This window comes from Agelaius phoeniceus, chromosome 1 (assembly GCF_051311805.1).
Source record: "Agelaius phoeniceus isolate bAgePho1 chromosome 1, bAgePho1.hap1, whole genome shotgun sequence".
In the NCBI taxonomy this organism is placed as follows: Eukaryota; Metazoa; Chordata; class Aves; order Passeriformes; family Icteridae; genus Agelaius; species Agelaius phoeniceus.
Window position 1 is genome coordinate 134,317,566 of NC_135265.1, and position 17,604 is coordinate 134,335,169.

Genomic DNA, 17,604 nt, shown 5'->3' on the forward strand with positions numbered 1-17,604 from the left:
TGAGCTTTTAAATAGTTTCCAAAATCTTTTTAAGTAAAACACTGCCTTCTACCATTTTTGACCACCTTAAAGTTAACTTGTTTCGTGCCTAAATAATGGACCAGTAAAACATCACACGGTATCTCTCATCTGTGTACGCTTAACACTATGTATGCCTGCGCGCACATGGAGTTTTATACTGGGAGTATTGTTTTTGAAATAATGGGGGAGAAAAATAGCTCCACCTGGAGTGCTGGTCAGTGGATAGTCAGTTCAGGACATTCTTCCCTGTCAAATCCTGTTTCTCACTTCTCTGAAACGAACTTCAGACGACAGGCGTTGAATGTGAAGCTCGCCTCACTGAGGTACTGTGCAGACTGCAAACTCCTCACTGCCAGACGCTTTGGGTGAAATAGGCATCTGCAGTGTTTGCACTGGGGGTGATGGGAGAAAGGGCTTGCAATTGTCATTTTCAACTTTCAAATCCACTTGCCACAGTCCATTACTGTTAAATCTTTAGCTAATTGAATAAGGATATCAGTATGTTGCTATTGCAGGAGCTTCAGACTTTTGAGATTGAGGGGTGGAGGAGAAGGTCTTGTTCTTTGTTCTGCAGAAACTTGTCATGCAGAGATCAAGAAGACTTAATAGCTGAAATAAAACATGAATTTGGTGTTCTGAAGGGGCCATTTCTCATGGCTTGGCTAAAGAAATGTGAAAAGAAATTGTTTTAATCTGAATACATAAAAAACCCTTGATCCATGTAGGTAGTAGCAGCCTGCTCTTTTTCATACAGCCTTTAAAACAACCTATAACATTAAAAAAGTTGAAACTGACACTGAATTTAGTATAAGTAATGAGAATGTAAATCTTTAAAACATTGGCTTCCAGGTTACATTGTCTTCATGATGTTTCACATCAGAGATCTAAAACAGTTGGTTTAAAAGCTGAACTTTTAAGGCAATGGGTCTTGGTTTTCCACATAGATGTTCCTTTTTAAAGACCTGCTTTTAAAATGCAGTTGTCCTATTCATACTATAAACTTTATTAGTTTAATATATGGTAGCAGAGGAACACACATACATCAGGAAGTAGCAGACTGTGTGGTTTTGTGGATAAAGAAAAATGAACAGCAGACATAAAATCAAAGTCTGCTCTATCCTGTTCTTTAAAAGCTTTTTTTTATTTCCTCCCCTCCAAATTTTCATCTGCAAGACATTGACTTCCATCTTCATTTTTTTCTGCCATTGATATGAAAGTTTCCAAATAACGTTTAGACAACAGTGGACATTTTATTAAAGTAAACATTAGTTCAGTATAATGGAGGTAATTGTAAGTGATAAGAGCAGAGCAGGTTATCTGTGTGTTGTTTAAACAGAAGGAGCTATTTTGCACCATTTCCAGTAGCCATCTGTAGAGGAGAAGGGTTTGCACCTGTCTGTCCGCACTAATTATAGATTAGGTCCAAAGAAATGAAATTCGAGTAGCCTTTCTCTTAATGAAATCCATGGTGATTTTATTGTAAATGTGTTTTGTGTACAGACAGTGATGGTTTGTCTGTGAGTAAAATAAATTGCTGTATGGCTGTTATGTACTTGTAGTTGTAAAGCAGGATACTGCTGCATTAACAAAGGTCCTGAATAAAAATGCACTGCTCCATTTAAGTCCTAGGCTTCAGTGATGTCTCTAGCTGGGCTTAATCAAAAAGGTTCACTGTAGGCACAGTTATTTAGGGGTATGTTTCAGGGTAGACTTTTCAGTTATCATCACTTTCATGTCAATGTACTGGCATGTAGGTGGTCCTTTGCCTGAAATATGAGGCAGAAATGGTTTCATGTTAAATATGTACACACATATATGCGGAGTGTGTCAGAAATAGTTTCCTCTGTTATATCCTACATTATTAAAAAAAAGTGGAAAGAGTGAGAAATGCATTCTGAAGTAAAAGGTCACACGAATTTCTACCACATCTGTTTATAGTAATTATGAACATAATTAACATAAGAATTACAAGTGAGGTAATGACAAGCTGAGCTATGAGATATTATGCCGTAATAGTCATATGTTGGAATTCTCACATTATAGCACACTAGAATTCACATATTCAATGCAAGAAAGAAAATGTTAGATTTTTATCTATTTTAATGCTTCAAAACTTATCTGCCTGGGGCAGATGGACTTTCCGCTTTAGAGGAAGGTAACCCATTATTACAAGAGAGTCAGTTGAAATTAAGATTTCTAGCCTGCAGCTTGGACTTTGAGACAGCTGTGCTTATGGAACGCCACTTCTGTTACACATTTGTATTCTGATTGTATTTATTTTATTAATGCACATTGTTTTATTTTAAATGTGTTTTCATAGCAAACTGTTAACATTAGGAAGAACCCTGGATTAGTTTTTTTTTTTTAGAATTTTGTGATTTGAGCAATAAAAGTATGGTCAACATAGACATAAGATGCACATGGTGGCTCTGCAAGATGAGAATCTGACAGATCCTAAATTAGTTCCTAAATCATAGCATGATATGTATGTATTTCAAGGAAAAGCTCTGTAACAGAAATACCAAAAAAGAGCAGTCTCTCATTTGTGTGTAATAGTTTGAAATAACATATGCAGAAAGAAATCTGTATTACCTTGCAGGGTGAATTAATTAATAAGTCACTTTTCTTTAGAAATGCGTAGAACATGCCATTGAGTTTAGAAGCTAAGGTTTCAAACAAGTTGACTAACTTTTGTAATATGACCTGTCTGATTACCTCTAAATATGGTTGTCACGCAACTGACAACTGGAGGAAGTTGAGGGAGAAGTGGCTCTTCTTCAGGGTAAAAATACTGGCTGAGGAATGCATAGTAAATTTGACATGTGAACATCAGTTTGCCTTCACTGAAAAATCAAGGTCCTGGTTTTGTGATAGGTCTTTCCAAGGCTAAACATATAGAGTGGTTTATGAAAAATAATAAAAAAACCCCTTGTGCTATGTCTCAGTGATACCAAGAGGTTTTCACATTATTGGATTAGTGGAGGATTTGTGACAGACCCCTTTTTTATCTGACATTCATTGCGGTGACATGATTTTCACACACATGCCCTTCCCCCATCTAGGTTCTGGTTTTCACTTTGTATTATGCGTCAAATTCCCTTTATTCCTTTTCTTGTGGAATAAACTGCTATCTTGGACAAGTGATTTTGGAAGGAGTTTTGCACTGAACAATGCCAGTCTCACTTCAGCGTGCTGTCATTGTCCTCCTCCCTCCTTCGCGGTTACTCCTTGGCCGACTGCAATGGAGATGTGTTTCCTAACAAATAGGTGTTGATTCCCAGGGAGAAACATTTTAGAAATTTTAAAACCCGAGCACATAGAGTGCCTGGTGCTGGCATAGCTATTCTGCTGGCTGGCTGTGCTTATGCTAGGCAGATAGGCTGCTTTGCTGCCCTTTCCATGCCTCGTGCTAACCCTGTGCTCTTTGATGGATCCCAGCAAAATAGCCCCTCAGTTTTCACAGAACCTGACTTGTGAAGTATAGGGATCTACTCTTTATCGCTCATCCTCTGGTGAATGATGCCACCACTTTGTAGCAGCAGTGCTGTGTTCAGGCCCTTATGCCAACCGTGACAATGAGCAGGCTGGATTAGGTAGGAGCTTGGCCAAACTGGGAGCGGGTACACTCTGTGGCTGTACTGGGCCAGCGGCCGCCGTGCTCCGTGCGGGATGTAGGTATGGTCTGTGAGGGGGGAGCCGGGCTGCAGCAGTAGGTATGGCCTGTGAAAGGAGAGCCGGGCTGGAGGCACTCACAGGGACGATCGCCTTAGTGGGGGTGGCGGCGACCTCCGGCAGAGGAGCCTTGGGGAACCAGCGCTGCGCCACTCCTGGCAGGGTCCTTATCCCGGAGAGGTGTTGGGCAACTTCCAGGGCCGGAGCCGGCTCGGACGCCGGCCAGAGGGCAGGCACACGCAGACCTGGGCACCGCCGCCTTCTCCCCCGGTGGGCGGCGCGGAGGTGGCGCCTCTCCTCGTGCCGGGCGCGGCCTCCCCGGGGACCCCGGGCCGGCTCCAGCCCCGCTCCCGGCCCCGCTGCCTTGCACATCCTCCAGCCGCCATCTGGGCCGCGCTGATACCGTAATCGCCCCGATGCACGCCGCCGTGCCGCCCCCCCCGCGCCGGCGGGGCCGCGGAGCCGCGATGCTCCGTCCCTGCGCCGCAGATAAGCCGCGAGGCGCGTGAGGCGCACAAAGCTCGGGCCGCGCCGGCGCCTCCTCGTCCCTCCCGCCGCCGGAAGGTAAAATCTCCACCCGCGGGCGGGAGAGGCGGAGAGGCGGGCGGGGGGACACCCCTCGCCGCCTCACAGCGCCCGGCCCGGCCCGGCCCGCTCCGGCTCCCTCGGCGCTGCGCAAGTCGATAGGCGCGGGGAGAAGTGAAGATATAACCACTTATTATCTTCCCCCGGAGCGGGCGGGGGATTTACGGGCAGAGATTAGCCGGCGGGGAGACGGGATCTGCCTTTTGTTGTGCTGCCTACCCCCGCCCCCGGGGAGCGGAGAGGGGCTCGCCTCCCGGGCTGCCCGCGGGGAGGGAGGAGGTGACCGCCGAAGGAAGGTGGTGACTGAGGGACACCACTTTAAACACAGCCCAGAGGAGCAGAGAGTGCCGTGTCTGGGTGTCTGGCGGGACGGGGTGAAGGAGCCCCGGCCTGGGGTGGCAGCGGTGCCGAGGGGATGTGACAGCCCCGGCCTGTCACGCCCGGGCACCCACTAGCTCACACCTTGGGGGGTTTCAGTGAAGGCTCCTAACTTCCAGAATCACCACAGAGAGGATGACACCGGGCTTCAGGAAAAGTGGCTTCTTTGCTCTTTCTTTTTTGTTGTTTCAGATGGACTTCTGGTGGTCTTTTTAAGTTCTCTTCCAGATTGAAATGAATTGCACGCTCAGTGCGTGCACGCACGCTGCTTTAGCAAACGGCTTTATCAGTGGTCATATCTTAAAGCAACATTAAACAATTACCTTTATATTTAAAAGTTTGAAATATTTATACTGCCGTTTCACTTTGTCAAGTGTTTGCACAGATAGATATATAGATATGATCTAGTAACTAAAAGCCTAATTAAAATTTGTTTAAAGCCAGGGGGGCATGTATTCTTGTTGACAGCAGCAGATCGATAGGGTAAGACAATAGAGCCCCATTATTTTACTTCCATTGACTGAACATATTGACATTTCAAGTTTGCGATTGCCTCAGTGAGCATGATGAAACACTGAAATTCATGAACCAACTGTCTGGAGTGGCACATATATTACTGTATGTCATCTCTGCCTTCAGGTTACCTTATCACTGAAGCAGAATTGTAATGGATGGCAGCAGAGTACTTCAGGGGGGTGAGGGCTCTATCCGTTAAGAAGCTGACACATAGCAGGTTTCAGGAGTATCTTTAATTACACCTAGAATTATGTACAAAGGAAGATGGTCCTTGTTACCTGCTGCTGAGCTTCAGAATTTACAGGCACAGAAGCAGATGGGATAACAAGGTACTTATGTGTCATTTTTTATATACATGACTTGATACCTTTAACTTTTGCAGGAGCCCAAGGATTTCTGGTTGTGCTGTTTGCATGCTTGCCATGTTCACCAATGGCAGCATCTCAACCCAGTCTTGATGCTCAAGTTCTAGAGCATCTGCTAGACCTTCTCCCAATCTGAAGACTGCAAAGGAAACAAAGAACAACTTTGAAATAAATAAATGCCCTTTGAATTTCTCTCCCCTCAACATGTTCAAACAACAGTGCTCAGAGAATTCAATGCAGTGAGACTATAGCGGAATGAAACATACATGCATATATGTATATCTATATATATACACACACACACATTTTTCCTTGCTATAAGCACCATAAAAAGAAATGTCTGTGCAATATGTGCACATGAATGCATAATTGTATATATCAGTTTATATGATTGCATATAAATGCGTTTATAAAGAAGACCCCTGTCTGCAGAGCATGCAATGTGTTTATTATTTCAGAGGCTTTCACATCATCTTTAAAATCTAGCTGACTGTAGAATGAAACCCATCAGGCTAACGCAGAGATAGAGACTGAAATTAATTTAAAGCAGACAAAGAGCAAATACAGAAGAGCTGTTACGATTTAACTAATTTTTAAAAGTAAGTGGACTGAAAATATAAAATGTATTTTGTGTGCCATCTACTCAGCAATTGTTGCCATCAAGTGGACTGCCGATGCCCTTTAAGATGGTAAAAAGAAAACTAGTCCTTTATACCATTTTCCTGAAAATGTTAGGTTTCTGTTTGATCAGCAGGTGCTGTTGAGATGAAAGCCATGTGTAAATTTTCAGAAGGCCAAAAGTGTCAATTCAGAAAAGGAAAGTGATAAGAGAAAATGCAATCAGTTTTCCTGTTTTCAATTTGTGCAGGATTTGAAGAGCTGTTTTGTTAAACTGCTACATCTGCTCCAATATGAATATTGAACTACTTCCACTAAAAATAACACCCTATAATTTGGAAGCCATTGCAATCTTTTGTTAATGCAAGTGGGTTATTTGAAAAAAAAATCTATTCTGAAAAATCTCCTGCCTAATGTGCATTTTTGTTTATTGGCACTTTTATCTTCAGCAGATAAAATGGCATTATGCAATTAGGACCATATCTATTTGAACTGGAAAAATGACACTGGATAGCTGAATGCCACTATGTTGATAAAAGGATTTAACTCGTACTTTTAAAATAATTTTATTAATAAACTATGATTGTATCTTAAAATGACATGTGGCTGTTTCCCCTTTGCAGCAATACAGCTTTACTTACTACTGAGGACCTTGAGCAATGTAAAGGATGTTCAGTATATGACACAACATTCTTTGGCTTGTTTCATTCCTGATATACCGGCAAATCTTAAGTTTGGGCTCATCAAGGATATTTTAGTTAATGGGGATTTTGGTGTAAGTTTTTCCATGGTAAATGAAATGATGGAGTCTATTTGAATGCATATATACAAAAATAATCATGGTTGTGGAGCTGCTAATCCAAGTGAGTTCTATGACTTGGAAAGCATAGTATTAGTAGAGCATACATTTTCTATCATAAGCATCTCTGGAGAACATAACACTGTTGCTTTTTAATTAAAAAAGAACAAAAACGCCAACAAAACCCCCCGACAATAACCTAATGGAAAATGATATGTGTTTGTTAATTTTATAAATAAGGATCTAAATGAAGAAGGGATAATTCACTGTTACATCTATGGAACCCTGTGTACATAACATGAGTAAACGTGTAGAATAGAATGAGAGCTTTTATTGCTTTATATCAACATAGCGAATTACCTGGTTTTAATGTTAGAATGGGCTTTAGCTGTTGAATTCTAATCTAATCTAGTAGTCAGGAACTAATTTTTTTGGTGGGTATCTGCATGGGAAAAGGCCTTGCTGATGCTTCTGTTTGGTTTTGCAATTGGATTTGTACACTTTTGGCCTTGGGGGATTTTCCTCAAAGTGATCTACAGATCAGAAATAATTAAAATTCAATAAACTGAAATTTAAATATAGAATGGATTCTGTGTGAGATCCGTGCTTGTGGTAGGTTGTCTAGAAGTCTGTGGCATGTCTACTTTATAGTTTGTATTCCCCAGCATAACTGCGTGCACACATGTGCATAAATTTATGTTGAATGACAGAGGGATAATTATTTATACAGATTTTATCCAAAACTCTGTGCTCTCCTGAAACATAACAAAAAGCCTCCCTCCCCAGAAGAGTGTTTACATCCCGTGACAGTCACTAGATTCAAATCTTCTCAACATGAAAGTTGTTTCCTTTCCTCCAAACCTTCTTTTCCCCAACAAAGCTAACCCTGTTAAACCTCACCTTCTGTGGGATGTATACATAGTTATAGACATATGTACGAGAAGTAAATATTACAGAAAACATGGCCGATTGGGGCAAAATGTCTGTAGCCTTAAATAGCTGGTGATATCTGCCAGCAGCAGGAGGGGCGCTGAGGAGGCCCTACCTCGGCTGACCCGGGGATGTGAGAGCCGTGGGGAGCCTCGCGTTCCTGCCCCGTGCCTACGAGGGGCTTCCTGCTCGCAGATCCTGCCGAGCAAACGCTCTGGCGCGGTGTGTGACAGCACAGACTGCCTACCTGAACAGTTCTGAAACCAAGGAGCTTTTTACTTGGGTCGTGGGATTTTCTGGTGCTTTGCACAGGGGTTGGGGTGGAGCCCCGCCCCAAAAGAAAGATTATAGCTGCATGTCCAGATTTTCTTATCTAAATGTTCTGAACACATTAATGGGAGTGTTCTGTTTTCTTAATCTTTGCCAGAAATACTGCATACAGTTTTGCTGTTCCTGTTGAATAGCTGCCATATTTAACTCCACTGGTTGTGAATGGAAATGTGAATACTTTAATGTTCCCTCTCGTTTTTTCTGTAACACATTTTGGGATGCCTGGAAAAGGAGGGCATCATTTAATAGAAGTTCTGAAACTTGGGTTTGTTTATATGTAGTTTTTGGGCATGTGTTGACTTATTTAAGGGATATGTTTTTATACTCAGTATTATTTCTTGAATGTAACATCTGTGAAAGTACAGTTGTGTTGTACAGAACTGTACAGCAACAATATTCCTGCCTGATCCCACATTGTAACATGCTGATTTGTGATCCTCATGGGATAGCTCATGATTTCTTTAATCATTTTGGAAGGCATTTGATTAATTTTTATGTTTATCAAGACAGGTATACTCTGGCTCTTATAGTAAAGTAAATGTGCAAGGTTCATGGAGGATAGATAATAGGTTCTTTTGGAATTTAGGTTGCAGACTGGAAAGACAGAAGACTCCACCTAGTGGAGTGGAATTAATATGCACATGGTGGCAGGCAGTGGTGTGTAATAAAATAGGTATCATTTATGGAGACCCAAGTTGCTACAGAGAGTAAAGCCCAGGAATTCAGACAAGCATCTGAGGCCATCTATGACCATTACAAATTGTACCAGGCTATAGTTACTTTTGGAGCTCTAGGAGGGTTATGTGTGTCTGCCATGTTGGATGTTAATATGCAGTTGCATAAGTAGTAGGCATTGCCAGCTTTTTTCTGTTGTAGTGCCTTATATTTGGAGATCTGCTGTCTACATTTTTTGATTTCTGATGACCCCACAGGTGCCCCTTTTGGTTGTGGCCCAGGTGTCATTTTAATACCTTGGAAAAAAAAAAAAAGGACCAACAATTCAGCCCCCAAAAAATCACCACTTTTCCCCCATAATTTCTTATTTTTCGGAATACCTTTTCTAGTTTTCTTCTTATACTTTGGTAATGGCAGTATCAGAATGTTAGTTCTGAATGTTACCATGACAGGTTGTGTGGCATGTTGACTAAGGCTGTGTGTGCTTTCTGGGAGTTACAAGGTTTAACAAACTCTCTGATGAAGCATCAGATTATAGGGTTTTGTGCCTGTGCTTTACTGTCCCATTGGTTTGGTCACGTTGTGCTACTGGGATGTAGTAAAAAGAATTTTAAAGCTGGGATGTGAGTGAACATCCATCCTGAGGAGCTATTGTCCTGAAATCTTCTTGGAAAATGCATCCTAAAATTGAATCACACATGCATTAGATAAGTTCAGGAAGAGAACTCCCCAAGACCAGCTCAGGCTTTGACAGCGAGAGGGTGAGGCTGTTGCCAGAAAATGGAATGATTAGGGTGCAACAGAGGAGACAAAATGCTGCAAAGGATATTTGGGAAGAGTGCTCCAAAGGAGCACTTCCATTGAAATCCAGGTGGGGTTTGTTGCCAGAGCCATTAAAGCATAATGGTGCCAGAAAAAGCTGCCAACAAATGTGGGAATAATGACACCTATGGGTGTGCTGTCAATGGATGGTACTGCCAGGATGATTTTTTATTTTATTTTAATGGTGACATTGCTAAAAGTATTTAAGGGTAATGTTATAGGAAGTGTTTTAGTGAGTGAAGTCACTGAGTTCCAGGAACCATTAAGCAAAACCTGTTTCATGACTCTACTATTTATTATTTTAAAGCTTGATGGCAAACCACTTAATGCTGGAAAAGCAGGCTGCAACCTGTATTAAAGCATGCTACAGGTGGACAAGGAAACCAACCTACTGAACTGAATAGCCCAAGGTAGTTTCTGAATGTTGTACACATTTCATGTGCACCATGATAAATTAATACAACTCCGTGGATCAGCAGAGCTTGTAAACATTGAATGAAATACTGGAGCTCAGATCTTATGTGGTACTCCCATACCTAGTTCTCACTGAAGACAGTGTTTCTTTAGTTAAAATGCCAGTTTGAAGAGCTGGACCTTCAGGATTTCTGTGCTCCCATCTCACATCTGTGATCTTGACAATACTTTTTTTAAATTGGTTCTCAGACTTAGATCTAGATCTCTCCCTAATAAAATGAACTAACTCAGGTCTCAGTGTAAAGCAAGGGCATTCTTTTTGAATTGTAAATCACTGACTTACCTGACAAGACTGCCATATAAAGGAGAGAAAAAACCTATTCCTTCCATAATAATGCTTGCAGATCCTTATTGAGTCCATCGGGCCAGGATTCTCAACTTGTGTATCCCAAGATTTGTTTCAAATTGTGTTTAAGCCAGCTGCCTGCCCCAGACTTCCAGAGAAGTTCAGAGCTACAGTAAATACCAGCTACAGTACTTAGAAGGGGGGGATCAATGTGTAATTTTCCTTCCACATTCTGGGATTGATTGGTCCCACCTCTTCAGCTGGGGAGCTTCTGATGTTAATTTCTTTTTTTTTTGTTGTTGTTTGTCTGTTCATTTGTTTTTAAGTCCAGGCCCAAATTTCACTGTCTCGTACAGAGCTATTATTGGCCACTATTGTTTTTATTATTCCATGGCTTCCCTGGGAAGAGAAGGATGGGCAGGACCTCAGTGACATTGCCAGAGCAAGTCATCAGTAGCCATGTCTGCCCCTTAGGAGGTCACAGGAAACAGGTGGCTGTGTTAATTGTCATCACTCCCAACTCTTGTCCTTCCTGGAGGGAATTTAGAAGTGGTCAGGAAGTGTCAGGCCTACTGTGTCCCCCCAGGTTCACTGCTTCAGGCGTTCATAATAATTTGAGGTATGTGCCAAGCAAGGGAGACTGTCTGGGAATCCTTATTATCCTTTTTAAGCTGAGTGGCTACCTGGCTGGGAGGGCAGAATGCTGTTGCTGCAGAGTATGTTTGGGATTGCAGCTGGAATCCAGCAGAATAACAAAGAATTCTATTAAAAATTTATTTCCCTATCATACACTGTTTTCCTTCTTTCAAGATATTCATAAAAAGTCCTAGGTAAGCAAACTACAAAAATTCAAGAGGTGCATGAAATATTTCTGGAAACTGATCCACTTTTATCGAGTGAGTCGAGGATGGAGAATGTCAGTGCATTTTCTGCTTAGGCCAGTTGTAATTGTCTTTGTTGCAACTGCACCATCAGTAGCCATGATCTCTAAATGACACTCAGTCCTGTGCTTTGGAAAATCAGTTTGGGTCTTGCTACTTTATATGAGCTTCTTGTTAACAGCTTGCTTGATTTTTTTAGCAGTGAAGGTGCACAGCGTTGCTGAGTATCTCACTGCAAATGTGAGTGTGCACCCAGTGCTGTAAGCCAGATTTTTGACTTACCAGTAATGTTTCTTTGAAGTGTCTTTTGTAAATCATTCACTCATGTTGGAAGTGATGTGAGTTAAGTAATAAATATACTAGTTATTTATTTGCCATATGCATTTGGGGTGAAAACTGAGCTTCTGCTCAGGTGTACTCTTGATATTACTGAGACTACTTGACTAAATAAGGTGGGCTGCAGGATTATGTGGTCGGTGAATCACACTGGTTTCTGAATCACTCTTAGAAAATACCAGCCTGAAATGCTGGCAGATAATGAACACATTGTGCTTGGACTGGTACTTTATTTAAAGAATAGCATTTTAAAGTAGAATATTTTTTAAAATGTTACTTTAAGAACCATTTTGCAATTTACTTCCATCAAACCCATTGTACCAGGAAAAATACCTCCTTCAGAAGAGAAAAGGTGTCAGTATTGTGGAAGAATATCTGATTTTTATCCAGCTATTTGCTATTTAAGCTCCCTTCTTTTCAGTGCAAGGAGATCAGCTGACAACAGCAGCAACCAAATCATGTTTGCAGCTGGGCAATTACAGTAGACCCTAAGATCTGCAACTGTCAACCATGAACGCAGATGCCTTCAAAGTTCTGTTTTTCTTCCGTGTGGAAGTCGTTGGCATGGAACAGATGCCTTCATTTTGGAGAAACCAACTGCTGGATATAATTGGTTCTCTCTTGTCTTGTCCTCTAGGGACAGTCTCTCACAGATGAAATTAGATGAGAGTAAAAAAAAAAAGACACAGGCACACACACTCGCACATGACATGAAGCAGGAGTTTTCAGGATCCCTCTCTGTTTTGTCACGTGGAACTGTTTTCAGCTGGAAGATTTCATTCCATTTTTAGCACTCTACACACACACATGATGATGATGCTATATGAAAAACATGCAAATGAAAATATGTATCTGGCCAAAGTTTATTATTAATCTAGGCATGCTTGTTTAGAAATAAGACAGGCATATCCATCCCATATTACTTAAGTGTTAAATGTTGACTTCTGTGATATCTATTAGTGCTGCAGTCTCAGAAATTTAAATTTAAGTCTCAGAAGAGACAAGATGCTTTAAAAACTGTTTTGTTGCAGTGGTGGAATCGAAGTTTTTTATCAAATGATTTGGTAGTTACTCACATGGGAGGTAAAAAACAAGTAGCAGACTTCAAAATTCACCTAGCACTACAGGCATTCAATTAAGAAAGCATCTTTACAGGAACTTCAGCAGAGTTAGTATGATGGACACCTGTGATGTGCTATTTCTGGGACCTGTGTGGTAGGGTACTGAAATGACTGTGTCCTCTTACTGCAGGCACCGAAAACGAGATGATGGCAAATGGCCCTGGAGGCTGTAACAGAGAGGGAGAATCTGCTTACCCTGTGCCTCTCAAAGGGTTTCTGTCATCCCTTCTCTGCCTCGGTGTAACAGCTACCAATTTGTGTTACTTAATTATGCTATTAAATTTATACTAGCTTTAGGTTACCTTAATAAGCTCAGTTGTGAACTGTGACAGTCAGGCAGTGCTGTGTATTCTTGGGTAGACCGGGTGCATCCAGGAGGTGGGTGCAGCAGGGATTGGGGGCTGCCAGGAAATAAAACTGCCATTGCTGGTACCCAATGGGAGCCTCATCTCTGAATGCCTTTTCTCTCTTAAGTTTTATTTCTGAGTAGAAGTTGGGGTTTTTGGTTTTGCTTGTGGTTCTTTTTTTTAATTTTAATATGTATTGCACTTTGAGGTGTCAGTCCCTATTTTACATGATGCATTTACTACTACGGTAATAGTGATGTCACCAGCAGTGAAAACTGACAGGAGTTACCTTGGTCCTGCTTCGGTAGAGTTGGTAAAAGACAGTTTAGACACTTGATGTGGCTGGATAGCTGCCCTGCGCTGTGCTCCTTTGTTTCCTGCTAACCCCCGGGGGCTGTGTGGGTGGAGGGACTTCCAGCAGTTAGGAGGAAGCCCCAGGTAAACTTGTTTTTGAACTGATGACTCTTCAGCTTTTAAAGAGAGAGAGATTCTTTGCTGTAGGACTCCAGTTCTGATTCACAGAACTTGAGCGCGACAGTGTGCTTGCTCTTAACATTGTGTTTCGGAAGAACCGCATATTAAAGGGAAAATTTGACTGGGGAAGTGCTTAGGTGATGAAGGGATTTCTGGCAGTAACTAGGAAGTACAATGATGGTTCGTTTCATTTGAGGCTGATCCTGATATTTGTAGTCTTTACATCCTATTAATTCCTTGAAAGATAAGCTGATACAAGCATGATTTGCCAGGGCCAATGGCTCTTCTTAAAGTCTTGGCTCGGGTTATATCCCCCTTCTCTACACATATAAGATAAAAGCACTGTGAATATGAGGTTAACTGAATTCAAATAGAAGACTCTCTAGAGTTATTGCATTCCTTAGAAAATAAATACATTTCTCATATGGTTGAGATTGATCAAAAAAGTGTTCTGTATGCCAGTGATTACATTCCCATCTGTGATTAAGGTTTTCTGTCTGCATCTGGTTTTCACATTATATTTCTGTAACAAGAATCCTTTATATGGCAGAGTTCACTCTCTGTATTTTCTATTAGCTGCAGCTTGAACTACTGCACGGATCGCAGATTTACACATGTGGTTTTCATTACTTCATACCATTGAGAAAAAGTAATATTTGTTTGGGAAAGTATGTTTTTCAAAATTTCCATGGTAATACAACATGTTGATCCTTTTTTATAACACTCATGTAAGACTACAAATTGTTTGAGGCATTCTGCTTTCACTGAAGTTCAGACATTAGACGGTTTTGCATGTACATTCGAACAACAGCATCAGTTTACAATTCAGGAAGCAAAAATACATTTAAAGCAGAAGATTAGTGTAGAAGGGGTATAGCAAAATGCATCTATCACTTTGGAAAATGTGGCAAATAGAAAAAATTAACATGGGCCTGAAACAAAGGAAGAGTAGCAAATTGAAGTGATGTCTTCATTGTAAAGTGGATGACAGATTTTTTTTTAAAAGAACATTTTACAGTAAGATGTTTAAAATCTTTTACCAGCTATGGAAAATGAGTATGCTATTCAGCAGAAATATTGAATTTTTATATATTACATAGTTTAATGTATTTGACCATAATTGTTTCTAGTGACCAAATTAAAAAAGGTTAGCAAAACATGACTATATCTTTACAAATGTGTAACTCTGAATCCAAAATATGATGTATTCCACTATAAGACAGTATTTCAGCCAGATTGTGCTGTTGTCACTTGGTAGAAAACTTAATGTTTAAATTATCTCAGTGAAATTAATAGAGCCAATTGGTCAGTGGAGAATTTTTCAGTTTTGGTAGGATTTATGGGTTTATGACCATAAAAATCAGATCAAACAATAACAACAATTCAGAGAATGCTGTATGCATTTATGGAAATTTAAAGTGTTACGCAAAAGTCTGGGCAATTGAAAAGTACACAATTCATGCTAGGGGCACAACTGAAAGGTAAATTTATTGCCTATGTGAGAACATTGTGACAACTAGAGAATTACATACAAAATAAAAATAATTTTATTAAAGTAGTTATTGTACCCAAGTTGTGTAGTCCTAACCACATTTTGGAGGTTATTTTCCAAATGCCAGAGGCAGTTGTGTCACTTTGAGAGCTCCACAGTTGCCAAATTCTGGGTAGAGTCCTGCAGTCCTTACCACTTGTTTTCACTGAAATCAGTGGAATTTTGGCTTCTCTCAGGACTGCGGGGGAAATGTCCGACCACGACCGCTGGAAAGAAAGAAAGGACTTTGGAGAATTCCTTTGTTCTGTAACCTTAACTTTAACTTGGGAAGGTTTGTTTTGATTTGAGAAGGGTTCTTGTTTGTGGGAAAGATTGAAGTTCCTAGCACAAACACAAATGTGATCTTTTGCAAATGCCCTTGGGCAATGAATTTTTTTTGCAGAAAGATCTAGTGCAGGAGAGGGTTGGGGCTGGATTCTGGGTTAGATGCATGAGCTGCGGCTGGATCCTTGTGCATGCTTAACTTGATGTCCCGAAATACTTGAACAGTCATTGCAGATTGAAGCATGTACATAACTGTGTGTGCTTGGCTCTGAAAAAACTTTCTGTCTTGACATAATTATGAACCCCTGAAAAGCATATTAATGCCTTGGAAAAACTGACAACATTGTGATACAGACTTATACAAATGGCAGAGTATTTGTGTAACCCAAATAAACAGGTTTTTTAGGTGTTGGAGTGGGAGGGAAATTGCCTTTTCAAAAGTGAGAAGATTATTTGTAAATATATCAATAGCTTTTTGATCTGCCTTTCTTTAAATGTGTTTGCTGTTACAACTTACAAATCCAATTTAGCATTAGTGATGTGTAAATTGGAAGACCTCTATTTTTAGTAAACATTTTGATTTAATAAATGGTTCTCTAGAGCCTCTGTTGAACCAGGTAAAGTATGTAATATTTTATATTATGTGAATGTATTTAAACCCAAGCATTTTTACAGAATTAACTAATGGGTAGAATATAGGCTGCCCTTAATTTGTTGCCTTCTATATGAAGCTGTTTTAACTGAGCAAATTATGAAACTACTTTTGTTGAAGAATTAATACAGTTTTAAAGTACTACCTTATATTAGCTAAGAAAATGTAGTTACTTGTTTTAGAATAATGTTTCTGTCTTCCCTTTTTATTTAAGACTACTATTATCATGTAAATGAAGGGGTGTGGTGCTTCAAACTGGCTGTGATATATGCTTTTTTTGTTTTTGTTTTTGTTTTTTTTTTTCATTTGTTGTTGTCAATAGAAAAGATTGATCTCTGGGCTGGTGAACATAATATCTGTCCCAGTCAGAAAAGGAAAGAGGAAATTAGCAGAGCGATTGGTGGAGAATGATATCTGTCAAAAGAAACACTTGGAGAGCACTGAGTTTAGTGATAGGTGACTGCCGGAAAAAAGGGAACTTTGAATTTTGTCAAGGTAAGGAACAGAAAAATATTTGATTTTATAATGTGAATACCTTTTAGAAGTTATTCGTGTGTATATAATGACTGTACCTTGCCTTGTAAACTGTAATTAAAAAAGAAATCTTTCCCTTTAGCTCCAAAGAGTCTGTCTAGATCAATGAAGGTGCTGTCCTTGTTTAATACAAGTAAGAAAAGAGTACTGCAATGCTAATAAAATACATCAGTCCTGACTTTTAGAAAATCCACGTGAAATTTTAAACTTTGGCATTATTTTTTGTTTTTAATGACATAGTTGCTCTTTATGTGTCACGTCAATAGTACTTGGCTGGGTTGTGGAAATAGTGACTTTCAGTTTTCTGAACTGTGAATTGGAATAGTATTTGCAACCAGGTTAAGAGATAGTTGTAATCACATTGGCAAAATGGTTGTTTGTAATTTAGTGGAATCCTCTGATAAGCTCATTGCATCAAACTGGGAATCTGTGATAAATTTGATTGAGATGATAATGAGAATGGATATTTCTGCTTCTTGTGCGCAAAGATTTTTACTGTACTAGAAAAGTAAATCTGCTATTGCTGGACAAAATTTCTAGATAAGCTATGGCAGTCGTTCCTGTCTTTACTGTAACTACATTTTTTCTTCTAAAATGGTGTGTGTCTGGATGGCAAGCAACTGCTAAACTGATTTTAAGTGCTTTCCAACACTTGGATAATTTTCTTTCTCAGTGTTGGACCATATCACCTGACATAACTTTGATAGAGTATGGTCCAAAATAAGATGAATGGTGTCTGAGTACTCTTGGCTTTGCCCTGGATAGTTTTAAAGGTAGCTCAGCCTTGATCATATTACTTGTGTTCCCACCTGAGATACCATGGCCCATGCTGCTCTGCCTGTGGGGTGTGGAGAGATGGAGAACAGCTGAAAGAGCCAGTGGGAGCCTCTGCACATCACCTTGTAGCAAAGGGCTAGGCCTGAGGTTTTGTGCAGCAGTGTGAACATACTTTTAAAAAATTAAATCCTAATA

The 17,604-nt window shown here is 40.3% G+C and overlaps 1 protein-coding gene across 4 annotated transcripts in view; it reads left to right on the forward strand.

Annotated features, from left to right (window-relative positions):
* RUNX1T1 (RUNX1 partner transcriptional co-repressor 1) overlaps nt 1-17,604 on the forward strand; it is a 114,265-nt gene that overhangs the window by 3,243 nt on the left and 93,418 nt on the right. The window contains exon 2 of one of the 4 annotated variants that reach the window (XM_054651566.2): nt 16,421-16,593. The exons of 2 other annotated variants lie outside the window; for them this stretch is intronic. In XM_054651566.2, coding sequence (XP_054507541.1) covers nt 16,506-16,593 — 88 coding nt within the window. In that variant the 5' untranslated portion in view covers nt 16,421-16,505. Of the gene's footprint in view, nt 1-4,112; nt 4,258-16,420; nt 16,594-17,604 lie in introns of those variants that run through there. One more of the 4 variants, XM_077188061.1, reaches the window with a different exon arrangement.